The sequence below is a fragment of the Lepidochelys olivacea genome, assembly GCF_965140295.1.
Source record: "Lepidochelys olivacea isolate rLepOli2 genome assembly, chromosome: 14".
Taxonomy (NCBI): domain Eukaryota; kingdom Metazoa; phylum Chordata; order Testudines; family Cheloniidae; genus Lepidochelys; species Lepidochelys olivacea.
Genome location: NC_140424.1, coordinates 43,724,254 through 43,742,451, shown reverse-complemented (window position 1 = coordinate 43,742,451; position 18,198 = coordinate 43,724,254). Strand labels below are relative to the sequence as shown.

At 48.7% G+C, this 18,198-nt stretch overlaps 1 protein-coding gene across 1 annotated transcript; it reads right to left on the bottom strand.

Annotated features, from left to right (window-relative positions):
• Positions 1 to 52: 52 nt before the first annotated feature.
• Positions 53 to 17,286, bottom strand: LOC311530772 (killer cell lectin-like receptor subfamily B member 1B allele A). Its single transcript, XM_084647654.1, has 6 exons — positions 16,911 to 17,286; positions 14,984 to 15,070; positions 13,764 to 13,931; positions 12,826 to 12,980; positions 11,539 to 11,651; positions 53 to 10,427 (listed from the first exon to the last, which is right to left on the bottom strand). Exons 1-6 carry the CDS (start codon positions 17,053 to 17,055, stop codon positions 10,304 to 10,306), a joined length of 792 nt encoding a protein of 263 aa, XP_084503780.1. The 5' UTR covers positions 17,056 to 17,286; the 3' UTR covers positions 53 to 10,303.
• Between the last annotated feature and the right edge of the window lie 912 nt (positions 17,287 to 18,198).

Sequence of the window (18,198 nt, the reverse complement as noted above, 5' to 3'; positions counted from 1 at the left end):
TTTTTGTTTTCAAAAATTTAAACCTTAAAAATCAAAATGAAACTTTTTTCAATTTTTTTTTAACTGTTCAATGCAATGAGAATTTTTGGGGAAAAAAATTGGTTTTGATTCAATCTGAAACCGAATTTTTGTTTGATTTGTTGGAATTTCCAGCAAACTGCAAAAAAATCCATTATTTGCCCAGCTCTAGCTGCGACCTCCCCCGCCCTTTCCGTGTTGCTCAGTGAGGGAGGTGGGATCAAGGTTAGATGGGAAGTGGACACTAGTGTTCAAAGAGCTTGTGAACAGCCCTGTACTCTGGACTGCAGCTACCTCAGGGACACAAAGACCCTGAGTGTAGGATACAGACCCTTACACTTGGGAAAAGGCCGAAGAGACACTGAACCAAAGTCAGGGTAAGAAGTAGCCAGTGGATCTTGGAAACATCACTTGAAGCTGGGACACGGGATGGATCAGTTGATAATTGCCTTGTTCTGGTCATTCATTCTGAAGCACCCGCCACCAGCTTCTGTTGAAAGTCAGAGCACTGGGCTAGCTGGACCATTGGCCTGACCCTATATGGCTGTTCTTACGAACTTTATTATTTTTTTTTAATATGTTTTTGAGTAGATCTGATCACAATTTGACAGGAAACGTTTTTTAAAGCGTGTTTTCTCCAGGATTTTTTTTGCAATGCTGAAAGTTATTTATTTATTTATTTATTTTAAATTTTGACTGCAACTGTGAATGGGAGAAACTTAGCATCTCTCATCATCTGCATTTAATTCATTGCTGTGAGCTAAGATTGTTTGGGTCAGGAGAGCTCCTGAAAGCATTTAGTCACTTCCCCTAGGCTGTGTAAATACCAGAATAACCCATAATGACTCCCAGTTAGGAACCAGGATTAGTGGCCAGGTTTTCAATAGATTTATGGAGTTTAAGGCCAGAAGGGAGCATTAAATCATCTAGTCTGGCCTCCTGCCTAGCACGGGCCAGAGAACTTCCCCCACTTCCCCCTGTATTGAGCCCAACGACTTGTGTTTGGCTATAGTCTATCTTCCAGGAAGGCATCCAGTGTGGATATGAAGACATCAAGAGATAGAAAATCCACAACTTCCCTTGGTAGTTTGTGTCAGTGGTTAGTCTCTTTCTTTGTGAAAAGTGTGTGTCGTATTTCTGATTGAAGCATGTCGTCTGACTTATCTTCCAGGCGTGAGTTCTTGTTCTGCCTTTCTCTGCTAGGTTGAGGAGCTAGTTGTTTGCGCTAGTAGTTAGTAGCTAGCAGTTTCTCCCCATGAAAAGACCTACACACTGTAATCAAAGGCCCTTCTTGATCTGCTTTTCGTCAGACTAAACAGATCGAGCTCCTTAAGTCTCTCACTATGAGGCAACTTTGTCCAACCTTTCAGTCATTGTGGAAGCTCTTCTCTGCACCCTGTGTGACTTTTCAACCTTTTAAAAAACATGGACCCCAGAACTGGATGTACGATTCCAGTGTTGGGCTCACCGACACCATATACAATGAGCTGAGCCGTTCTGAAAATGTGCCCTAAGTGTCACAAGGGGAGCTGTCACAATGGTTGAGGGAAACCTGAAGGTCCTTAGCTTGGAGCAGAAACTAAAGCAAAAAGCAAACAGAAAACACAAACAGAAAACTGAACATGAGTTATAGATTCCAAGGCCATAAGGGACCACTGTGGTCATGTCGTCTGACCTCCTGCACGATACAGGCCAGAGAACTGCTCCAAAATAATTCCTGCCTAAGCCGGGCCTCCCATTTTGGGTTACTCTGGTGTTTAAAATAGACAAGTAAATAAATCTTTGTTTCGGTGGGAGGAAAAATAAACCAACCAATCCTACTTCCTCTCACTTCTAAAAACTCTTTTCCCCATGTTGGGAGGGAGGGATGGGGAAATATTTTTTGTAAAAAAGGCATTTTGTGTTTCAAAAAATGTTTTGATGGCAAGTTTCTGATCTGGTCTATTGATTTGTAGATAAATGTTTTAGATTCCCTGTTGTGAATTGCTTACAGTCTCAGGACACAGAGTGCCTTTGGTGTTTGGAAAGTGCCTTATGCAGGGCAGCCTGTGTATCATTGGGCAGGAAATAGTTTTCCCATCCCACAAAAAATTTTGATATTTAAAAAAAAAAAAAAAAAAATTCTGTCCCAAATTGGGATGAAACCATTTCACAATTTCCCAAACAAGCCGAGAGCAACCCACTCCCCCAACCGTGAGCGTACTCACCTGAGAGGGAGGAGATACAAGTAAGTCGCTGCTCTGAATGGGACTTGACCGGGGGGTTTTCACATCCCAGGTGAGGGCCCTGACCCCCGGGCTATTCTCACATAGTCTGGCCTGGCTGTGAGAACTCGTCCCAAGGAAAGTTTCACCAAACCAGCTCTGTTTCCGCAAAAGGGTTTGCGTTCACTGAATCGGCATTTTCAAACAAGGAGCGGCTTTATCAAAAGATTCCTGACTAGCACGAGAGGGACTCTCCCAGAAACAGATAACGAGACTGGCATTCGTTATAACAGCACTAACGAGCACCACACTCTGTGGGGGGTGCCAAAAAGGAGCCTGACAGAAGTTCGGATCCAAAGCTTATTGAAATTACTGGAAAAACTCACAGGACTAGATGGTCAAAGGTGGGAGATGAGAATTGCAATACCTGTGAGGTTCTGGGCCCCATTAACTTCACTGAGCAGCCCCCTTTGACACTGTCATACCAGCATCCCCTGTACGGGACTGCCCCCTAGAGACCGAATTACAAATTATTATTTTAATGTTTGATACTTAGCGATCACATTGTGCTAGACTCTGTAAAATACCGTACTCTTACCATGTGCTGTACCTGTTGTCGTTTGTCCTACGCTTGTCTATTCTGCGTTTGTACAGCCCCTAGCACAACTGAGCCCTGCTCCATGACTGGGGCTAAGTGCCACTGGAGTACAAATACAATGGCATCGTCCCTCTTTACAGAGCATGGTACGTGCGCCGGTGAGTTCTCTGATGGCTGCTGAGTCCGATGGGCGAGTGACAGTCCAGTCCACAGGTACGACACACCCACACGTTAGCAATGCTCTGAATCCGAGTAGCAGATTCTTTCCTCCTCCGATGCCGGGCATCGGAAAGCTTGATCCAGGCCGCCTCGCTCCATCTACAAGCTGCCTCTGCCAACCGGCGCGGCATTCTGCGTTCCTTTCTCAATCATCCAGCGAGATTCCAAAGGACACTAAGTCAGCTTTGCAAGCATCCCGGAATCTGCCTCTTTCTAAACGCTTTGCGAGTGTCAAAGAACTGCAAACTTCAGGATCCTGTCATCCGGCATTCGTGTGACATGACCAAGCTGCCTGAGTCCTTTCTTACTAATTAACGTTCCCATAAATGACATACCAGCACGAGTTAGCACTTCCACGTTTGTCACCCCGTCTTGCCATCTTCTTTGAAGAATTTTACTCAAGCATCTGACATGGAAGCTGGTTAGTCCTCCTGGTATGTTTGGTGTAAGTCGTCCATGTTTCTGAGTCGTATAGAAGAGTGGATAATACACACATCTTATAAATACAGATTTTCACTTTAATTGACCGTTTGTCACTGTTCCAGGCTCTGTCTTGCAAAAGACAAAAGTTCCCGGCTGCTTTGCTGATTCTGTTAGTGAGCTCAGCATCAAGATCTACATTGCTGGTAACAGTAGAGGCAAGGTAGCAAAACGGGTCCACAACATCCAGACGAATACCCTCTAAGGTGATATCTGGAACTGATTCTGAAGAACTTCGAGGCATGATAACAGTCTTCAAGCTTATTGCTAGCTCAGAGATTTTGCATGAATCAGAGCACTTGGTAATAAGCTGTTGCAGGACATCAACACAGTGAGCCACAAGACCTGCATCATCTGCAAACAGGTCCCTTGTGATGATCTCCTTCAGCTTCATCTTAGCTCTGAACCGGGCATCGTTAAACCAATCTCGATCATGTCTAGTGCTGATACAGAGACCCTCTCGAACACCACGGAACGCACGTTCAAGCAGGAATGGGAAGTAAATATTAAACAATAGTAAATATTAAACAATGGAGGAGCCACTACGCAACCCGGCTTCACTCCATTGTTGATGTTAAATGACTGGGGGTAAGTGTAAACTCTTTGGGGCAGCTTTTTGTTACATGTTAGTATATTATTATTTATTGGTATTACAAGTAACAATCTAAGTGCAAGACAACAATCAGGGAGAGAACCAGAAAACAATGAGGATATTGTTGCTGGACTTTCATTCTAACTGTCTAAGCCAGTGGTTTCCAACCTGGGCTCCGCGGACCACTGGCGGTCCGTAGATTATGTCTAAGGGGTCCGCAAAAGATATTGTTACCGTAGAACAGTGGTTTTCAACCTGTGGTCCATGGAACCCTGGGGATCTGCAGACCATGTCTAAGATTTACAAAGGGGTCCGCACCTCCATTTGAAATTTTGTAGGGCTCTGCAAATGAAAAAAGTTTGGAAACCAATGGTTTTAGGCTAAGCCAGGGGGCTTAGGGCATGTGTATCTTATTATTTTTGTTTCATAGGGCGTAGGGGACCCTGTCATTCTGCTTCTCTTCTCTAGATGACCCCTGGACTGTCCCATGATGGACGCGCAGTGTGATCCAGGGACCCCTTAGTGCCACCTGCCAAAGGGGCCAGAGAGGGAGCCCAGGGGTGTGAGCATTCTAGCTCACCAAAGAGCATCATGTGAGGTCTCAAATTCAAGCGTGCGTCACACTGGTCACCAGCATCATTGTGAAACACGTACGGCTGCTGTGCAAGCAGTTCTGTGTAAACACTGACCATTATGGTCCCCATGTCTGTGTCTAGGTAGGTGGTCACTGGCAAAGGTGTAAACCAGGTTTTCGGTCAGACAAAGGCTGTTTCTCTCTCTCTCCCTGGCTGTTTATAGGTAAATTAAGTGTTGGATAGTTCACATTTGGGCTCCTCTTCCGGGTCTGAACCAAATGCTAAGGAAGGATGGGGGAAACCACACAGAGAGAAAAGTAACAGGATGGAACAGTGCGAGTTCCTTTGTTTCTGCCTCCATTTATAACTGGAAATTAAACCCCGTTGCTTTGTCAGGAACAGAAATGATCCTGTTACTGCAGTCGCTGAGTGCATAGAAACTGACCGCAGCTTCTGGGCAAATGCTCTGAGTTAGGACATTTGGTCTGTAATAACATGTATGTACCGTATCTGTCTCATTTGTGCCTGAATTCTGTTTATATTTATATGTAATATATTGACCGACTTGTGGTGGTGTTTTTTTTTAAGTAGCATGGGGGAAGCTCTCTCTCTTGTGGGATATGCGGATCTAAGGTTTTCCTTCATCTTCCTCATCCTCACCCAGTAAATGGGCTGTTTTGTGAAATTCTACTTGGTTGTTTGTGAATCCTCACCTGACTCCTAGAGATTTGCCTGTCCTGCAACAGTCCTTGCATTAAGAGGTGTGTGTTTATTTCCGCTGGGTGTCCCAGTGGAGGTGTGACAGCTGCTGTCTTGGTTGACACCCCAGGAGTTGAGCCTGTCAACCTCTGGAACTCCTTCCCAGAGGGTGTTGTGAAGGCCAAAACTAGGACGGGGCTCAAAAGGGAGCTAGATAGATTCATGGAAGATAGGTCCATCGATGGCTATTAGCCAGGATGGGCAGGAATGGTGTCCCTAGCCTGTTTGCCAGAAGCTGGGATTGGGTGACAGGGTATGGATCACTCGATAATAACCTGTGTTCATTCCCTTTGAGGCACCTGGCATTGGCCACTGTCAGAGGACAGGATACTAGGCTTGAAGGACCTTTGTTCTGACCCAGTATGGCCGTTCGTATGTTCTTACGAGCCCAGGAATGTCCAGAACAAGACGCATAAACGGCCATGGGCTTGAGCTGAAGAGCCAGGCTTTGTAGCGAAGGGTGTTGTTAGACTCCCAGGTCCTCAGCATTGTGTCAGTGGGGAGCAGGGTCTTCCAGTGCTTCCCACCTGTTTGGACGTTTGCCCGCAGTGGGATGCCAGGGAGCTGGGGAGGTGGGACTGGATGTTTTTTTGCAAAATTCTTCCAAAATTGATTTTTTTTTTTAAAACAATCTCTCCCGTGGAAAGTATCGCACAACTGACCATTAATTCCTGTTTGGAACACACACACACCTCTCTCTCTCTCTGCCAGAAATGTGGAATTTTCCATGGGAAGGAATTTCCAGTTTCCCTCCCAACTCCAGTCTCTTGGGATGACTTTTGGTGGGATTTTGGCACCAAACTACCTTAAACTCCTTAGAAAATTCCAGCCTATTTAGTGAGATGTATGGGGGGGCAGGGGGGTTTTGAAGAGCTTTGTGGGCCCAGTTCCCACTGATGTTTCTCTCCCAATTTCCATAGAAAACTCCTCCTGAACATTGCTAGAAGAGGGGCGCCTGTTCCCAACACACCAGGCCCCCTGCAATAACTTGAAAATGCATCACAAATAATATGCCTTAAGTGCAGCGGTACAATTTAATATAGGCCCTGCCTGCAATAAGTCAGGCAAATTACAAGTCTACACCCAAATCCCGACCTTCCTCCCCTTCCAGTAACACACACACACACACTTAAATTACATATTTTGCAACATTCCTTGAAGCTCATGTGACGCAGTCTGTTTCAGACCAAAGACCCGTGAGCCTGAGTTTGGTGCAGAGGTCTGCCTACTGTTTCAGGGTCTTAGATTTACTCCAGGGATCACTTACACCAAGGTTACATGACTCGAACCTACATTCCGCAGTGCCCGGAGCCTGATTCTCAGCTACACTCACCTTTATGCTACCATGGCCGGTGTGGAGCTGGCATAAGGGCCCTGCACGTACCCTGCTTCCAGCCCCTTGGTGTAGGGGCTGGACTGAGGATGTGGTCGGGGTGCACTGTGCTACGCCTATTCTGTGCTACCTAAGGCCAATAGAGAACAGACTGTAGACTAGAGCAGCCTTGAAGCTGCTCCGATTTACACCAGGGGGCAGGCAGAGCTCTGCACAGCCCCAGAATAGGGGAAGCAAAAAAGGGGGGTTAAAACTACTTAAATCCCAGCCTGAGCTGAGGAACACAGTCACTGGGGATCAGGCCCTGTATCCCCAAAGGGGAGGTGTCGACACATCCAAATCTGTTTACGTGCCATGGTACAATACTGACTACGTGCTGGGGTGCAGACAGCAGAGGGAGCCAGAGTTCACTCGCAGTTCCTCTTCGCGCTGGGCTTCTGTGATGAAAATACACTTCACGGTCACCAGCTCCCCAGCTGCGGTAAATCGGCCATAGCTCGTTAGAGTCATTAGAGCCAAATCTCCAGCTGGTAGAAGTCAAAGGAGCTGGGCCAGTTAATGCTGGCTGGGGCTATGGCAGTGGTCCCCAAACGTTTTTGGTCATGCCCCACCCGGCCCCCCTCCTTACCTGGTCCCTGCCCCGCCGGGATTGGGGCTGCAGCCAGGAGCGGAGCTGGGGCCAGGAGCCAGGGGCAAGGCTGGGGGTGGGGCAGAGCTGGGGGCAGACCGGGGCTGGGTAGTGCTCACTCCCTGCCCCACGTGGAGGCTGGCCTGGCCCCCCCCCCCCCAAACGTTCCTCTGCGCCCCCCTTAGGGGGGCCCACCCCACAGTTTGGGGAGCACTGAGCTATGGCCTGGTAATTGTAACTATATCTATAATGAGCAGTTAAGAGACGCCTTTCACACGTACAGTGGAATAGTGCTAAGTGTTTTTTGTCGCCTGATGAAAGCGATATCTGCTCTTTTGTGGTCAACTGCGCTCCGGAGGCGTCGAAGATCAACTGACAACTTTGAATCGCACTTTAAGATGAGCGAGGGTTTTTTTAACCCACTACCTCAGGAGGTCAGAGCTGTCTCTTTACAAAGATGTTGAAAAATTGTAGCTGTTTCAGAGAACTACAAGAAGGATTTAAGCTCTGGCAAACGTGCCGGGCAGCGGATGACATTAAAGAGGTCCGTCTACTTCACTTATCACACACAGCGTTCAGGGGAGACTTGTTCACAGCCTACACGGGAAGAGGATTGCTAATGGAGATCTCGAGTCGAACACACTGAGGCAGAAGAAGATCCCGTGGCTGGAAGCTGAAGCAAGACAAATTCAGACGGCAAATAAGCTGCCCCTTTGTTAACCATGAGCGGAAGTAGCCATCGGAGCAACTTACCGAGGGACGTGGTGGACTCGGCATCGCGGGAGCTCTTTGACTCACGATCGGGTTGGTCTAAGAGCTGTCGCTCCGCCACAAGGATTGGGCTCCGTGCCGGAATCACCGGATGCAATTCTCCGGCCCGTGTTACACCGGAGATCAGACGAAATCATCGGAATGGCCCTTTCTGGCCTTAAAAATCTACGGCTTTTTTTACTTCCGTTTCTGGACTTTATATTTATTTTGGTTACTTTCCCCATTTAACTGTACTTGGTATAACGGCCGAAATCTGCCCCATAGTCCAGTGCCCCTGTGTGTGCCTCTGTCCTGTGCCGAGAAGAGAACAACCATTTTTTAAAAACCACAATTGGCAGGGGATTTAGGCCCAGGCACCGGCTTCCTCATTTCTCTGGGGGTGCTCGACCCCCGCTCCGCCCCAAGGCCCCGCCCCACCCTGTGTCTTCCCGCCCCTGCTCCGCCTCTTCCCGCACCGTTCCATCCCCACCCCTCCCCGCCTCCTGCATGCCGCTGAGCAGCTGATCCGCGGCGGGCTGGAGTTGCTGGGAGGGAGGGGGGAGGAGCTGATCCGTGGGGCTGCCAGTGGGTGCTGAGCACCCTCTGTTTTTTCCGCATGGATGCTCCAGCCCCGGAGCACCCCCGGAGTCGGCGCCTATGGACTGAGGCTACTTTAAACTCTCTGGGCCAAATCCTCAGATGGCGTAAGCTGTCATAGCTCCGTCAACATCAGTGGACTGATGACAGTTTACACAAGTTAAGAATCTGTCCCTGTTTTTTTTTTTTTTTTTAAAAAGTAACTCCATTTCAGTTTGAGGTGGTCTCTTTAAACAAAGCGGATTCTGGATCCAGAGAGCCGGCAATCCCTATTGTCCATTTTTATGTATTTTTCTAAAACACGTTTTAAATAGAGGAGGAAATGTCATGCAAAAAGACTAGCATTGAGCTAACAGTGAGAGAACTCAACCAGCTAAAAGCCAGGCAGGTGACAAAGAAATACAGGCTTAAAGGACAGAGTGCTACCCCCTGGAGGCCCTGACGTGTCCCACACATGGTTCTGATCACACTCAGCATATGCAGGGAGTAAGAGGAATGCCCTTGTGGATAAGATATTGAATTGCAGCACAAGCGTCTCTCTCCAGTTCTTGGCTCTGGCCTGGTTTACACTTACAATGTAAGTTGGCCTAGTGAGGCCTCTCAGAGGTCTGATAAATCCAAACCCGTGAGCACGGGAGCAAAGCCAGCCTAACCCCCAGTGTAGACACAACTGGGTCAATGGAAGAGTGCGTCTGTCAACCTGCATGGGGAGGTGGAGTTCCTGCACCAAGGAAAAACCCCTCCCGTTGCTGTCGGCTGCGTCTACACTACAGGGTTACACCAGCACAGTTATGGCAATCTCACTCTGTTACTATAGTCCCTGTAGTGTAGACACACCCTCTGTTTTACACTTCTGTTGTAACCTTGTAATCGCTTCATCGCTGGGCCTCAATTCCCCCATTTATTAAATGTAGATAGTAATGTTTGCTCTGTCCAGTTAGGCTTTGATTTTCAGAGGAGCCTAAGGGTTGAATTTCATTGGAATTTGAACACCTGACACCTTCAGGGGCCTTGGAATCTCAGAGTCTGATTGTAAATTCTCTGGGGCAGGGACTGTCTCACACTGTGTCTGGGCAGCGCCCGGCACAACGGGGCCCTGATCTCAGCTGGGGCATGGGCTGTCTCTCGCTGGGTGTCTGGGCAGCGCCTGGTACAGTGTGACCCTGATCTGAGCGCTACCATAATGCACGTAATGTCATCACAGGAATCAAATTATTTGTATACATTGAAAACAATTTTTGGAAGCTAAGTGATTTTATAATTTTGTAAATCTAGAACCCTTCCAAAGGGCCAGATCCCCCGCTGGTATAAATCGGGGGGAGCTCCAATGGAGTCAATGTGGCCCGACCCCCAGCTGGTTGAAATCAGCCATAACTCCATTTGAATCAGTGGTCCCAGATCCCCGGCTGCTGTGAATCAGTCTAGCTCCACTGACTTTAATGGAGCGGCCCAGATTTCCCCTACTTGAGAATTTGTTAGTGGTAATAAAGACAAACACACTTGGTGTTTTGCATTCCGCCTATTCAAACAGAGGTCACCAATCCAGCCGGTTAAATTAGCACAGCTTCCTTTTGGCAAATCCATTTATAGTCAGTGGTGCAGATTTCAGACTGGATCCGATTCTTCTTTACTGCAGCGCAGCTGTTCTCTTCAGCAGGACCCGATACCGTGAATCTAAGGAGTGAAGGAGACAGTCACTATCGGTGTGTTTAGAGGTGGAGAAGAGCCGCTTTTCTCCTCCCTTCCAGGAGGCTGGGGTTCCAGCCATGATCTTTGGTCTTTCCCTAGATAGGCTAATACGTAAAGCAAGTTGGTATGTTTTGGAGAGCTGTACGTGGTACAGAAACTTGCAGCGAAGTGTTTAATGCGGGTGCTCCTTCCGAGAGGCCAACCTTTAGAACCCTGCAAATGTTCCGCTTTTGAAACGTACATGAAAAGTTGAGTCCATTTCAAATTTCAATTAAAAAATGGGGAAGTTTTGATGAAATTTGTGAGTTTTTTTTCTAGAAGTGGTTTTTTCACCAATTATTTGAGGTAGTTGGAAATTTTCAGTTTTGAACCTGATCAGCTTTGGAATTCTGAAATCTCAAATGTTGATTAAAAACAAGAAAAGACTTAAAAAAATGTTTCCCCTGTTGTGTAACCAGTTCCAAAGGTGCCGACTGCATGGGTGCTCCGGGGCTGGGGCACCCACGGGGCAAAAATAGTGGGTGCTCAGCACCCACCAGCTACCCGCCAATCAGCTGTTCAGTGGCAGGTGGGAGATGCTGAGGGGAGGGGGCAGAGCCAGGGCGGGAAGAGGCGAAATGAGGGTGAGGCCATGGGGGAAGGGGCAGAGTGGAGCCAGGGCCTCGGGGTGGAGCAAGGGTGGAACACCCACCCAGAAAGAAGAAAATCGGCACCTGTGACCAGTTATGCCAAGGATTGATGAGCCCAGGGTTGCCAACCCTCCAGGATTGCCTGGGAGTCTATGATTAATCTTTAATTAAAGATGCTGTCATGTGATGAAACCTCCAGGAATTCATCCAACCAAAGTTGGCGACCCTAGATGACCGCATGCAAACAGAGACCCTGATTCATTTATGTGTTTGCTTAGGTTTCCTCCCCTGGGTACTGCCATTCACTCCAAAGTGAAACCCATGTGTGTTTGCAAGATTGAGGCCTTTACACTGTAAAATTAATGGACGAAATCCTTCACCAGCAGATTTGCCATTGACTTTAATGGGGATTTCACTCTATATACCTATTGCAGGCTGATGTCAAATACTGATCAGGAATCACTCACAGTGTTTGATTTAACGGGGAATCATCCACCCAGGTCCACTTCCTCCCTGGGGATGTGATGTTGAGTCCAATCCACACTGGATTTTGATTTCCTGGAATATTCTGTATGAACTCCTGTGAAATGGACAAGGTGTCAGAGGGAACAGAACAAGGTAGAATTCTCTGGTTCCTTTGCTCACAATGCAAATGACACCTGATCTCTTGTTGGGGTTTTGATCATCAATTTCGGTGACAAATCAGGACTAGCTGAAACTCCAATTGAAAGTACTGTAAACATAACAAATAATTTACACTACTAATTAATAACTGAGTCAGTCCTGTTCCCCTCCGCCAAGATTTTGATGAATTTTGTTTAAATTTTTCAATGAACTTCAGTAAACATTCTCAACGTTTTTGAATGAAAATTTTTTTACAATTTTTTTGTGCTGGCTTTTTTTAACACAGCTCTAATGCATAATTAGTAACATTTCAGCTCTGGGCAAACTCTTTGCTGTTATCCAGCTACTGCACCTCTTTCCACGATTCTGTACTGAGTGAACAAACCCTGTGCAACATTGCTATACAGCTGTTACCCAGCTACCCCACCCCAGAAGTAGCCGCATCCCAGTGATAGCTGAACAATCCCTGTCTCCAGTTTGTACTTCATCATTTTAAGACCATAAAATGCTTTGGGATCTACTATTCATGTATTGATTTCAGTATATTTAGGCTTGGAAAGATTAGATTTTTATTGGTAAATGTCGACTTCACTGTAGACACACAAACTGATGAAAAAATATTTTCCATTGATGATGATAAAAATTTACGGAGAGGCAAAGTAAGAAAAATACTGCTCAAGAAGTTAGCATTTGATTTAAGGATTTTTACTTTGCATACTTTGATGGTTACAAAACTTTACCTTTTTGAATCTCAACATCTACTGTCATTAAATAATTATGGCCGGACCTCCCAGCCCAGTGTCTGTCCCCGCCCCATGATTTCCTACAACCGTGGAAATGTAAAGCAATAAAAATGGATAAAAAATACTTATAACCCATAAGTTTGCATAACTGAAAATTTAAATTGTTAAAAAAAGTTTAAAATGATTAAAAATAAATGGAGACTATCTGTCAACATTCTGAAAAAGATGAACATCTCGTTTCACTGTAAAATTTTCCAGTGAAAAATAGAAAAATTGTGAATGAAAATGTTGCTTTCAAAAGTTTGTGGATAGAAAAATAAAAAGGGATTTTTGACCTGCTCTCATTCACAAGGTCACAAATACGGTGCAGTTTAGCACATTCTTTACCAGCTCCTCCCGGTCCTGGATCACTAGCAGGTGAGATCCCCTCCGTGCGCAGTCATCATGGCCCCGGCTCCAGTACTGATTCTCTTCAGACAGCCGGTAGCACTTGTCCCTGTGCGGCACCCAGTGCCTGGGGCAGAGTTTGCACCCGGAGCCCTCTGGACGGGGAAAGGGAACAGTATCAATAACGGGTCTGATCATTCGAACAGCTCTGACCAGCTTCCCCCGCAGAGACGCACGGAGCCTTCCCACTCAGCGTGTTAGTGAGACAATGTGCAGCGCATTGGCAGAGCTCTGGGGACACCATGGGGTGACCCCAATACCTCCGTGTGATGCAAGGGGGCGCTGTCCTGCAGGTTAGTGGAGCGGGGGGCTCAGGAGGGGGCAGTCTCCCTTCACAGTCATTCCTGGCTCCAATGCCCCAGTGTGGCACTGGGGGCACTGTGCTGGGCTATCAGAGGCTCAATAGGGGGCGCTCTCACCTTGCAGCCACGGCTGACCCCAATGCACCAGTGCAGGGCTAGGGGGCGCTGTGCTGCAGGGCTCAATAGGGAGTATGCTAATGTCAGTCAATGCTGGCCCTGATCTCAGCTGGGGCAGGGACCGTCTCTCGCTGTGGGTCTGGGCAGCGCCCGGCACCACGGGGCCCTGATCTCAGTTAGCGCCTCTGGGTGCTACACGTGTAATACACGGATCAGCTAAAGAACTTCAAAATCTTATTACACTGTTATGGCTCCAGCTGCCAGGGCTCTGCCCACCCTGACTGGCCACGAGCTGTCGCAGCTGAGGGTGTAGGTCCCTGGCAATATTATAGAGGCTCAGGAAAGGAGGGATGGGACAGAGAGGGGGTGGGAACGAAGGTGTCTCGGCTCTATGTAAACATCAGGGTGTGTAACAGTGAGGGCGAGTGACGGGCTGGATCCAGGATGCGCGGGGGTTACCTGCTGAGCTGGTTTCCACCCCACACAACTTTCGCTTCAGGCAGGATTGGAAATCCTCCAATCTACGGTGGTACGGTCTTGTGTTTCGATTGATCTTACATGAATCATGCGTCTCAACAGTCTGCGGCACGGCTGCCGTCTGGCGAGTCTGGGATGGGCGCTGGGAAACTTCAAGATAAATAGAAGCCAAAAGTTGGAGAAGACGAGGCCAGATTCCAGCTGGTGTCGATCCGCCGGAACTCCACCCACAGGCACTGATTTTTGGATTTCCCACAGGGTGCTCCGCCCCCGCTCTGTCCTGAGGCCCCGCCCTCACTCCGCCTCTCCCCCCGAGGCCACGCCCTCAATCCGCCTTGCCTCCAAAGGCCCCGCCCTCACTACGCCTCTTCATGCCCCCACTCCACCCCCTTCCACAAGATCCCCTTCCCCATCCTCTCTCCCTTCCTCTACCCACTGTCTCCTGCCCCATCCCACACTCCCTCCCCCTGCCCACCAAACAGCTGATCTGCAGCCAGCCCTGGGGCCAGGCCGAACCACGGTGGCTGGTGGGTGCTGAGCCCCTCCTATTTTTTTTCTGTGGGTGCCTGAGGCCCGGAGCACCCCTGGCGTCAGCGCCTATGGCTCCATCGGAGTCCATGGGCCAGATCCCAGCTGGTGTGAATCGGCCGGAGCCCCATTGGAGTCCATGGGCCAGATCCCCAGGTGGTGTAAATCAATGACACTATGGCAATTTATAGCAACTGAGAATCTGGCACAGTTGTCCCAGAATCACAAACTTCAAGGCTAGAAGAGACCTCCTGTATCACCCAGGCCAGAGGCGATTCTTGCAACTGAGAATCTGGCACAGTTGTCCCAGAATCACAAATTTCAAGGTAAAAATCATAGAATATCAGGGTTAGAAGGGACCTCAGGAGGTCATCTAGTCCAACCCCCTGCTCAAAAGCAGGACCAATCCCCAATTAAATCATCCCAGCCAGGGCTTTGTCAAGCCTGACCTTAAAAACTTCTAAGGAAGGAGATTCTACCACCTCCCTAGGTAACGCATTCCAGTGTTTCACCACCCTCTTAGTGAAAAAGTTTTTCCTAATATCCAACCTAAACCTCCCTCCTGTATCACCCAGGCCAGAGGCCGCTGCTTGCCTTGAGCCCCAACAACGTGTGTTGAGTTCCTGCTGTGTTGCTGCGCCGCAGCACAAAACCCACAGCCGGGGGCTACTCACCCAGGACAGCCAGGACTATCACAGCTCCCAGCAGGACGATGTTCCCGGCGCAGCCGACCCGATGCCAAAGCGGACACTGCGGACAAGCTGCAAGAAGCAAGGGGGGAAATGCAGAGCCGGTTTGCATGCACCAGGGGAGATAACTGTCTGTGGTGCACCCCACACCCATTGACATCTGCAAGGCGACATCTCTGCCTTTTAACACCTGGCCTGGCCTGTTTGCAGGTCTCGCCTGTCAGTGGAAACAAGCCCCCTTGTTTGACTGGGTCTAGCTGAGCAAATTGCTTGCAAAAGTCTCTGAGACGGAGGTGGAGAAGACACTGTTCTTCTCAGCTCAGCAGATCAGGAAACCCACTGCTGGAAATGTGTGAGAGGGGGAAGGTGAACGTGTTATAATGCATCTGATGAAGTGGGTTATAGCCCACGAAAGCTTATACCAAAGGAATAATACTAGAAAGAACTGGAGTTGGTAACAGAATTCTGTCCTCCTAAGGAACTTCACCCGGCTCTGTTTCTGTAGCAGCTGAGCGCCTCATCGTAACCCGGGAAATATTTACCCTCCCTGCCCTGCTCTGAGACAGGGCAGCACCATTATCCCCACCTTGCGTGGATACCAAGGCCAGAAGGGACCTTTGTGATCATCTAGTCTGACCTCTCGATAGCACAGGCCCGAGACCTGCCCCACAATAATGCCTTCAGCGGAGCTGTCAGAAAAACGTCTCAGCTTGATTTAAAAGCGGTCAATGATGGAGAATCCCCCGTGACCCTTGGTAAATTGTTCCACGGGTTAATAACTCTCCCTGTTACAAATGCATGCCTTATTTCCCACCTGAATTTGTCTAGCTTCAAGTTCAAGCCCTTGGGTTGTGTTGAAGCTTTGCGAGACTGAAGAGCCCGTCATTAAATATTTGTACTGACAGCCTGGGATCAAGTCACCCCGTCACCTTCTCTTTGTTACACTAACTAGATGGAGCTCCTGGAGTCTCTCACTGTAACGCGGGTTTCCTAACCCTTTAATCCTTCTCGTGGCTCTTCCCTGACCCCTCTCTAGTTCATTAACCTCCTTCTTGAACGGCGCGCACCAGCCCTGGCCGCAGGAGCCCAGCAGCGCTTGTATCGGGGACAAATACAGAGGTAATAGAACGCTGCCCTGTCTCTCCACGCCTGCTTACAGGTGGGAAATGGAGTGATGGAGGGCCAGGTTTCCTAAGGTATTTAGGTACTTAAAAAACCACGCCGGGTGTAATTTTTTTAAAGCCTTTAAGTCCTGCTGAAGCCAGCTTGCTCAGGCACCTAATTACCTGTGGAAGTCTGACCCTACGTGCCTAGCTCAAGACGACACAGGGAGTGTGCAAAAAAGGACTTAAACACAGGTCTTCCAAGTGTCCTTCCCCCCCAGGCCTCCCTGCTCCTTCCTCTTGGTCTCAGTACGTGTCGATCACATTCCAGTCAGGCAATGTGATGGCAAAGGAGGGCAGAGCTGTACATTTACTGTGACCAACTGTGTATTGCTCTCACTACGCCCAGATCTCAGTGACCCTGTTCCAAATCCGGAGTGACTCCACTGCGATGAATTGTGCCAGAGCTGCATTCAAATCTCAGTTACCTTGTTCCAAATCCAGAGTGACTCCACTGCAATGAATGGGGCCAGGGCTGGACTTTGACCTCAATGACCAGAGGTAAATCCAGAGCAACCACGCTGAAGGCAGTGGAGTTAGGACCAAATTCTGATCTCCGTGACCCTGGTGTAAATCCGGACTTAATGCATTGAAGTCAGTGAAGCTATGCCCGCTTGCACCAGATGGGGATCTCACCCCTCGTGCATAGTTAGACCTGCTATTTATCAACATCACAGTCGCAAAAGTGGAATCCCAGCCTCCCCAAATCCACACCCCTGAAAAAACGCCACAAAGGGAAAGGCACTCACTGTGATGCTGAGCCGGGGCCGACGTGTGGCTGGGCAGAGAGCCTGCCTTGAAGTTTACATTCTCATAGACTTCTCCATCAGCCATGGCCAGCAAAGGTAACAGCTGCGTGCGAAGGCACCGTCCTAGCCGTGTGGGAGCTAACATGAACACGCCTCCACCAGGAAATATTGTGTCGGTTGAAACCTGCCACCTTCTGCCCACTGCCTGAGCTTTGGCGAATGGCGGAATAATTTGTACCTTCTGCCCCTGCTGCTCTTTTCAAAAGTGCCCGGAGAGTTGGCTGCTCGACCCGACTCCGATTCAGTGCAGATCCGAACTCAGTGAGGCAGCAAATGCCAATCTGGAGCCATACAGAGCCAGTGCGAGCAGGCTTGTGTCGAGATCCTGCCCCTCTGCTTTTGTCTGTGCTCGGAGAATCAATGGTCTTTGAGGGGGCTGCCCACAGCAGCCAGCTGTCAAAAGCCTGTGTAGCAATTTTAGATCAAGAGGCGGAAATGAGCTCGAAAAGAGGGTGGGTGGACAGGTTTCCATCACAGTGTTTTCACTACCATGAATTTTTATTTTATTTTTGGGCAGAAAGCAGCCGCTTTCCTCGAAAAGTCTGGAATGTTTGTCCCCCCAGTGAAAAATCCCCCCCTGAAAAGAAATGGTTGCAATTGGGGGTGGGGCGGGGGAAGATTTTGAGTGGGGAGGATGCACAAGAAGAGGAAAGTTTCCACTGCAAATGGGGGGAAAAAAATCACTTCCCATCAACTTTTTCTGTGTGTGTTGGGGGGAAACAGCATTTCCCAACGTTTGAAATCAAACTTCTCTGGCCTGGTTTAACTGCATGGTCCAAGGGGCGGGAAGTTTGTATTTTTAGGATTTATGATTTGCCTTGGGGCAGTTGTTTCATTGTCTGTGCAGCTAGACAGACTCGCCCTCCCTTAGCACCCTAAAAATAGAAGCGTGGATGTTGTCTCAGGCTAGCAACTCACGTCCAAGCCTGCCGGCCTTCCCCCGGGTCTGAGCTCAGGGCACTAGCCCAAGTCACAGACACCGTACCCGCCACCCTGCCAGTTTTTCAATGCTAGCTCTGGTGAAGCTACCATGAACCTTTTCACAAGTAGCCCCGGTACGTGGGAGCAGAGCGTGGCGATGACCTGCTCTGGCTGCACGTGCCCTCCAGCTGGCCTTCAAGCCCCCCTGCTCGTTGACTGGCTAAAAAAGTCACCCACCTCTCACTGAAGTTTTTCTTTCTACTGCGGAAGACCTTTCCAGCCCACCCACTGCTCTGAGTGTGATGCT